General features: G+C 54.5%; 2 protein-coding genes across 2 annotated transcripts in view; both read right to left on the reverse strand.

The window, feature by feature from the left end:
* Positions 1-626, reverse strand: part of Tert (telomerase reverse transcriptase) — a 32,372-nt gene extending 31,746 nt beyond the window's left edge. Inside the window, exon 1 of the mRNA XM_013013828.1 lies at positions 21-626. Coding sequence (XP_012869282.1) covers positions 21-626 — 606 coding nt within the window. The remainder of the gene's footprint in view (positions 1-20) is intronic.
* A 4,681-nt stretch (positions 627-5,307) lies between these two features.
* The window catches only part of Clptm1l (CLPTM1-like), a 21,809-nt gene continuing 18,645 nt past the window's right edge, over positions 5,308-8,471 (reverse strand). Inside the window, exons 15-19 of the mRNA XM_013013829.1 lie at positions 8,208-8,242; positions 7,521-7,576; positions 7,399-7,443; positions 6,923-7,038; positions 5,308-5,770 (exon numbers count right to left, since the gene is read on the reverse strand). Of these exons, the coding sequence (XP_012869283.1) occupies positions 5,686-5,770; positions 6,923-7,038; positions 7,399-7,443; positions 7,521-7,576; positions 8,208-8,242 (337 nt within the window). The 3' untranslated portion in view covers positions 5,308-5,685. The remainder of the gene's footprint in view (positions 5,771-6,922; positions 7,039-7,398; positions 7,444-7,520; positions 7,577-8,207; positions 8,243-8,471) is intronic.

The raw sequence follows: 8,471 nt of genomic DNA on the forward strand, positions 1-8,471 counted from the left end.
GCGGCAGCACCTCGCGGTACCGGCTGCGCAACAGGGCGCGCACAGCCCTGCACCGAGGCCTGCGCGGCATAGCGGGGACCGACCGGCGCCCGCACGTGCGAGCTCGAACGGCGCGCGCCGCGGGAAGAGGCGGGATCCTCGGAGGAAAAGGCGTGTCTGCGGCAGAGGGGGCGGGCCCTCGGGCTGGGGGCGTGTCCTTGGGGCGGGCCCTCGGGCTGGGGGCGTGTCCTTGGGGCGGGCCCTCGGGCTGGGGGCGCGTCCTGGGGACCGGGCGGCGGAGGGGGCGTCGGCTCGAAGGTGAGGTCCGCGCGGTGTCGGGGAGGACAGGCCCGGGGACCCGTTGAACCCCCTTGGAGGAAGGGGCGAGGCGGAGCCCTGGGAGCCCAGCGCCCCTCCCCGGGCTCCGGCCCAGTCCCTCCGGTCTGCACGGGCCGGGCCGGGCCTGGGACCCGAGCCCGGGGAGGTGCGGAGCCGGCCGGCCGTGCGGTAGGCTTCTCTTGGCTGCCAGTGGCCCTGCTGGGGGAAATGTGTCCCCACGGGGGCCCTGCTAGTCCATTGCTGGGAGACCAGCCTAGAAAACGGAATTTCCAAGGCCGAGACAGGAGCCCGGGGCTCACGCCTGTCATCCTGGCTACTCAGGAGGCTGAGATCTGAGGATCGCGGAGTCCGTGAGACTCATCTCCAATGAACCACCAGAAAACCAAAAGTGGCACTATGGTTCAAGTGGTACAGTGCCAGCCTTGAGTGAAAGAACCGAGGAATAGCGCCCAGGCCCTGAGTTCAAGACCCACGACTGACAAAAAAACCACAACAACAAAAACAGGATAGAAGAGGGCTGCAGTGCTGGTGGCTCACACCTGTAATCCCAGCTGCTCAGGAAATGGAGAATTAAAGATTGTAATCCAAACCAGGTCCAACAGGAAAGTTTGTGAGACTTGGATCTCAATAACCAGCAAAACACCAAAAGTGGAGCTGTGGCTCAAGCAGTAGAACGCACTGTTTCACGTGGGGACTTACACAGGCCGCCGCACCAAGGCCAACTCCGCCACATGTGCACCACACCCGGTGGGGAAGGAGACAGAGCAAGTGGGCTCAGGCCCAAGGAGACAGAATCTCCCTCCAGAATAGATAGTGGCAAAGGGGCGGAGGTCCCCGCATGGACTCCTAGGAACCCCTGTCCCTGGGTCTGTGGAGCCCTTCAGAGAGGGCTGTGAGCAGAGGGACAGCAATCCACACCTTACCAGGCCTGGTCCAAGAGAAAAACCAAGGCAGGCAGGAGCTGTGGGGGTGGGCCACACCTTAGCAGACACCCCAGCAAAAAGGCCAAAAGTTCCTTTTCTGAAGGGGACAGAGAAAGGATCCAGAGTGGCTGACAGAGCTCCAGGCATCCCTACAGGAAGGAGGTCTGTTCCTGGGCCCTGGGAACCAACAGGCCCTCTGGGAAGGGTAGCCCTGGCGTCCTGCTTCCTGTCTTCCAGCCTACAAACCCGCTGGCCCATGCCCCATGCCCCCCCACCTGTTACTTGGCCATGCTTTAGCTGGTGTTCCTGTGGCCCCAACATTGGCACAGGGTCACAGTGGCCCAGGGAATGTAACGAGTGCGTCATTTATACAAGTTCATTACATGACAACTTCTCAATGTTCTTCTTTCGCCTTTGGACAGCAGGAGCACACAAGTAAGGGTGACCACATTAAGTGGTGGTCACCACGTTGTTGACATCCCGAAGACTGGCAGCTCTGAGAGCCCAGGCCACCACAGAGGTGTGAGGTCAGAGGTCACTGGTCCCAGGAGAGGTCACATGTTCCTTTTGCCCCTCTCCTCCTCAGCGGTGCCACCTTTGTTCATGTACACGCAGCTCCCACCTCTTATTTGCTTTCCCCCACACTTTAAACCACTCAAGAAAACCAATAAAAAGTACTTAAGGCAAAAAAAAAAAAAATCCATCCAAATGTGGTTATTTAATCCATATAGCTGGGCAAACAGTTCAGTTCCTGTTTTACATCTTTGGATTTTTGCTCCTTTGAAAGTTATTTGATGAAATTTACAAAAATGGCAAGATAAAATCATCCACCAGGATGTGGAAAGGTTGAGTTTGCTCATGGGATTAAGTGTGTTAATCACCCCCGTATGGAAACACAGGGCAAGCCGGGGTGGCTGCAGAGGCCCGCAGACTCCTTTGGGGAAGTTTGCTGTGAGCCTGAGGCGGTGGGCACGGGCTGTGGCCGCAGGAAGCGAGGCAGCTACCGCAAGCCACTGCCCTGCGCCCATCTGGGAAGCGCGCTCAGTAGGTCTACCTTTTGTTTGTAAAGAAAGGAGTTAACTGGCACTCATGCCAGGCTCCGGTAGCTCGCACCCGGAATCCCAGTTACCTAGGCGGTGTCTGCCTCAGGAAGATCACTGGTTCAAGGCCAGCCCGGGATGAGAAAGTTCATGAGATCCCATCTCAACCAATAGCTGGGCACAGTGGCAGGTGTTGCCCGTCAAACCTCCATAAGGGTGTAAACAGGAGGATTTGGGTCCAGGCTTGCTTAGACACAAGACTGTATCCTAAAAAGAACTAAAGCAACAAGTGCTGGAGCCGGGTGCTGGTAACTCACACCTATAATCCCACTACTCAGGAGGCTTAGATCTGAAGATCACAGTTTGAAGACAACCTGTGCGGGAAAGTCTCTGGGACTCTTATCTCCAATGAACCACCAAAAAGCTGGAAGTAGAGCTGTGGATCAAGTGATAGAGCACTAACCTTAAGCACAAAAGGCTCAGGGACAGTGCCCAGGCCCTGAGTTCAAGTCCTGGGACCAGCACACACACACAAAAATGTTGGAAGCTGGATGCTGGTGGCTCACGCCTGTAATCCTAGTTACTCTGGAGGCTGAGATCTGAGAATCACAGTTCAAAGCCAGCCAAGGCAGGAAAGGCCATGAGACTCTTATCTCCAATGAACCACCAGAAAACCAGAAGTGGCACTGTGGCTCAAGTGGTAGAGCGCTGGCCTTGAGCTGAAGAACTGAGGGACAGTGCCAGGCCCAGAGTTCAAGCCCCATGACCCACCAAAAAAAAAAAAAAAATGTTGGGAGACATCAGCTAGCAAGTGCAAGCCCTGAATTCAATTTGGATGTCCTGAGCCCTCTTCGGGGTGCATCTTCGTCAGGCTCTCCTGCATACCCCCGTTTCCAGTCTCTTGGAAGACCCTCGAAAGCATAGAAAACATCACATCCTGCTCAATGGACCCCGCCCACAGCCCTCCGCTGTCCAAGAAGGAAATCCAGCCTTTTCCACCAGCCTTACAAACCTCACAGCTTGGTATGGCTTGTCAGAACAGGATTCTGGAAGCAGTTCTGATCCAGAGCCACTCGGACACTAAAAGTTCTCTGGAAGAAATTGCTGACATTTTGGGTCTCAGGATTCATACAAATTTAGTTTAACAAAATCAAAAAACTCCTAACACACAAGGAAAAAGTATCAGGAATAGATGTACAAAGAGCCAGCACCACCCAAACCACAGCCTAAGCTGCAGCTACGGAGATTTCCACAATACTGTACACACGTTTACAGTACAAAAGGAGGCTAAATGGAACAAAACAGCAAGATATCAGAATAGACCAGGGAGATTTAGACAGCAGATAAAACTTCTAGAAATAAAAAATACATCTAAGTGCTGGTAGTTCACACCTATCGTAGCTTCTCAGGAGGCTGAGATCTGAGGATTAGGGTTCAAAGCCAGCCCAGACAGGAAAGTCCATGATCCCTATTTCCAATGAATGAAAGAAAAAGCCAGAAGTGGAGTTGGCTAAGTGGTAGAGAGCTAGCTTTGAGCAAAAGCTTAGAAGACAGCACCTAGGCCCAGAGTTCAAGCCCCAGGACCAGCAAAAATAAAAATAAAAAAGAAATGTGAATATGCAATTAGATAAAATTAGCTTAAAAGAAAATTAGAAATAGGAAAAGCAATCTGTTTAAAGACTTTAGGGGAAGAGAAAGTGAGCTCATGAGGCCAGCCTTGAGCAAAAAAACTGAGCAACAGATGAAGTCCTGAATTCAAGAAATTAGGTCTAGCTCAGTGCTTCACACCTATAATCCTAGCTACTCAGGAGATGCAAGCTGAGGATCATAGTTCAAAGCCGGCCCAGGCAAGAATAGTCTGTGAGACTCTTATCTCTAACCAGCAAAAAAAATGCTGGAATGGAAGGGTGGCTCAAGTGGTAGGACACCAGCCTTAAGCTAAATGAGAATTCAGTCCTCCCGTCCCCCCAAAAGGAAATTATAGACTTCTGCTGGGTGCAAGTGGCCCCTGGGGACCCAGGAGGCAGGCATAGGAAGGATAAAAACGTTTGAGGCTAGCCCAAGAGAAACGATAGCCAGATACCACCTCAATACAAAAGCCAGGAATGGCGGTTCACGTCCGTGATCCCAGCCACCCAGTAGGCATGGGCAGAAGGCTGAAATTCAAGACCCTATCAGAAAACATAAAGTAACAAGGACCTGAGGTATTAGCTCAAGTAGCATAGTTTCTGCCTGGCCCCAAGTTCAAAACTGCAGTAGCACCAGGAGAAATACAGAAAAATTTGAGTAGAGCAGAGTTTGGGAAGGAACGACGGAAGACATGAAGAAAGGCACTGCTCAGGAAAATGGCTACAGGTTTTCCCACTGTTGAGATGACACTGGACACACAAAAGCACAGTGAAGAAAAAAGAACCACACAATGACAAATCACTCAGGCAGGGAGGAGAGACAGGACGCCAGCCAAGACAGACAGCTGGAGCTGGCTCAGCCACAGGCCCTGACACAGCGTGACATTTTGGTGGCTGGACGACACCTGTGGTAGTGTCCCACGAGGCTGAATCACACAGCTCCAGCTGTGTGGATGGTCAGCTTCGTACAAGGGCAGGAGAGCCTGAGAAACTTTAGTTCTGTGAGATCGAACAGCTAGAGTCCATTGCTGCCTTCCTGGCTGTCGTGCAGTCAGACAGCGATTTTGATTGGGCTGGAATAGATAACCCTTCTCCGTGGCTCTGGGCAGATGCAGCCTCCTGTCCTTCAGCCTGTCCATAGCAGCTCTGCAACTTTTACACATCCAAGTCCTACCTTAGTTCATCTCTGAGGATGTGACTAACAGAAAGTGTGGGATGGCACCCGCTCAACTTGCTGGCTTCAAACAGCCGAGACCTGAGACTGGAGAACATTCGTGACTCAAAGGCTGCCAGAGGCCAAGTCTGCTCCTTTCCATGCTTAAGTAAATCCATCTTACATGTTCATTTCTGGGAAAAGTGAAACTTAGTATCTGAGAGACTTAGTCCAGGTCAAGAAAAAAACATCACAGCCAGAGAAATTTATTTTAAAATACAAACATACATTAATTAAGCTGAAAACAATCAAATTTTAAACAGGAGGGAAAGAGCCAGTTGATCCCAGAGTTCATATGGAATGAATTTCCATATGCATTTGAATCACATAAGGAGCACTTAAAAAAACAACTTGAAATGGAAGCCCACCATCTCCCACTTGGCAGAGGAGGGCACCGTGGAGACCCGCCCACGCCGTGACGCATCCTGTTCATGCGTGTGCTCCAGGATGGGGGAGCACGGGGGAAGCTGAGGGATTTGGCAACGTGAAGATGTGGTGTCTGGGAACTCCCCAAGCCTCCAGAGGCCCGTCCCCTGCTGACCAGGAAGCTCAGGCCAGGGCCTTCAGTCTGCATGAGATTTCCGCTTGGGCCGTTCCTCGTACGATTCCCCAAACTCATTCACTCTGCTCTTATCCACAGGATAAAGCCTGCAATGACATGGTAATCGCTAGCACTCTCCAGCATGCACCAAAGGGGCTGGGCCAGCAGGGTGCTTCTCGGCTATCTTGCCCCAGTGCTGGCCTGCTGCCCTGTGCTGGTTCACGGTGGTCTCAAGGGTTGGGTATGGACAGCATCCCCAGAACAGGGCCCAGCTCCATGGTGGGAAACTGGAACTAACTATGCAGACGTAAACGTCCTGTCTAGCTCCCTGCCCTCTGCAAGCGCTTGCTTGGCCAGTGCTTAGTCCCCTTATTTACAGGACACTGAGGGCAGGCCGGGCCGTGGACACAGTGCCTGCTGCCCAAAAGCCTTCCAGGCTAGAGCCCCACAGACAGCTGCAACAATAACACACTGGGTCCCAGATGGTCAGTTTGTGGGACTGGAGGTAGACACACAGGGCCTTGAGGAGAAAGAAGCAGGTGGGCTGTGCGGGGAACACCAGGAACAGCCCTGTGCCAGGCACATCAGTGGAAGAGTTTGCCACCAACTCCCTTCCACCTTTCCACAGCAGGGAACTGACTGCAGACCTGAGCCCCAGTAAGCCACAAGAATCATGTGTGGCACTGGGCACCCCACCAGACAGGCCACGCGAAGATGGAAACGTCTCCTCCAGACAGGCCACGCAAAGATGGAAACGTCTCCACCACCAGACAGGCCACGAGAAGATGGAAATATCCCCACCAGACAGGCCACAAAGATGGAAACGTCCCCACCAGACAGGCCACAAAGATGGAAACGTCTCCACCACCAGACAGGCCACGAGAAGATGGAAATATCACCACCAGACAGGCCACAAAGATGGAAACGTCTCCACCACCAGACAGGCCACGCAGATGGAAACATCCCCACCAGACAGGCCACGAGAAGATGGAAACGTCCCCACCAGACACGTCACTCACAGTAGATCCCAGCCTCAAGACTACATGCAGGATGGCCGTGCGCTGGGGAGGGCCAGGAGGCACTGCTGCCAGTGGGTGCTGGCTAAACCAGTGTGGCAGGAGGGAGAGCTCAAAGAGGACTCAGAAGCTGGGGCCGACAGGGGCAGCTCGAGTCCTACTGTGCTCCATGTGCTTGGGGTTGGGCCAAGACTCCTGTCCTATCAAACTCAGACCCCTGCCTGGGCCTGCAGGACCACTCACCACCGCTGATACAGGTAGACCAAAAACACCACGTCGTCCCTGAAGCAGGCCAGCCGGTGCGACGTGGGCATGGTGATGATGAAGGCGAAGACATCGTCGATGAAGGTGTTGAAAGCCTGCAAAGCCAGCGGGAAGGGCAGACAACGCCGTCTGAACCCCAGTGCTTTGTGGTAGGAGGAAGGGCGGGCGGTGCCATCTGAACCCCACTGCCAATGAACCTGAGTGGGTATGTGTCTTCGCAGAAGACACAAGACTGGGAGGCGGCCAACCACGAGACCTACCCTGTGCCAGGGAGCTCAGGGCACAGGGAGCAGGAGCAGAGCGGAGCCGCGGCCCGGCCCGGCCCTCGCCCACACAGCTGGCGGGCGAGGTAGTGCTTCCATGCACCCATGGCTCTTTGTCAACAAAAAGAAAGGGTTGGCCAGCACGGGGCTCTGGCCAGGCTAACTGCCACCCGCAGCGGGAGGTGCGCTTACCTTGTAGGTGAAGGCCTTCCAGGGCAGGTGAGCCACCGACTTCATCTGAGACAAGGAGAGGGGACAGGTGAGCCGGGCCAGCATGGACAGCAGGCCCCGCCAAGGTGAGCCGCACGACCTACCTTGTAGTTGACAAAGAGCTGGGGCAACATGAAGAGGAAGCCAAACGCATAGACACCTGCAGGGAGACGCACCACCGTGGAGACAATCCACCACGAGCCCCTGCCCACCCTGTGTGCTGCCAGGAACACACACCTGACTTGTAGGCCTGCCAGCAGGCCTGTTCCAGGCTGTCCTGGCTCCACCGGCCCGCGCCTGCTGTTAGCCTTTGCCCGTACTCAGTGCTGGGAAACACGGGAGGCCTCCGGGGAGGACACAGAGGGGGAGTCTGAGACTTACATCCCAGGGCACAACTGTTTGCAGCCAGACCTTATCTCTCATGGGCCACAGAACAACGCCCTGACTGGGGCTGGCCTGGGACAGGGAGGGGAGGGAGGTGTGCATCACACCCAAGGCAGGCTCTGCCTCTCAGACACAGGACACACTCCGTCCAGAGGCAGCGTGGGCTCCATGGACTGCCACGCAGGGTGGCTAGCTCCACCCACAGCCTGGAGTTCTGGGCAGTTCTGAGTAATCAAAGTTTAAAGAATCGCCTGCCTTTAGGGAGAGAAACAGAATAGCTGCTTGACCGGTAAAGGCTGGGGACGCATCTCGCTCAATTCAACTCAGGTGCTGTGCACTGGTCACACTGGGCACCAGGAGCATGAAAGGGGGCCTCGGCCACAGTACTAATCCCCACGCAGACTCACCATTTACAAAGCTGTTGATAAGCCACGAGTACCAGCTGAAAGAGAGGAGTTGTGGGTTCAGAAAGTCCCCATGTCCCCCATACTGCCCTCCACATGGACCCTGTGTCCACACCCTACCGCATCCTCCACACGACCCCGTGACCAAACCCCACCGCATCCTCCACACAGTCCGTGTCCACACCACACCACACTGTCCACACGGCCCCCGTGTCCTCACCACACCACACTGTCCACACGGCCCCCGTGTCCACACCACACCACACT

Source organism: Dipodomys ordii, unplaced genomic scaffold, assembly GCF_000151885.1.
Source record: "Dipodomys ordii isolate 6190 unplaced genomic scaffold, Dord_2.0 Scaffold21, whole genome shotgun sequence".
NCBI lineage: Eukaryota > Metazoa > Chordata > Mammalia > Rodentia > Heteromyidae > Dipodomys > Dipodomys ordii.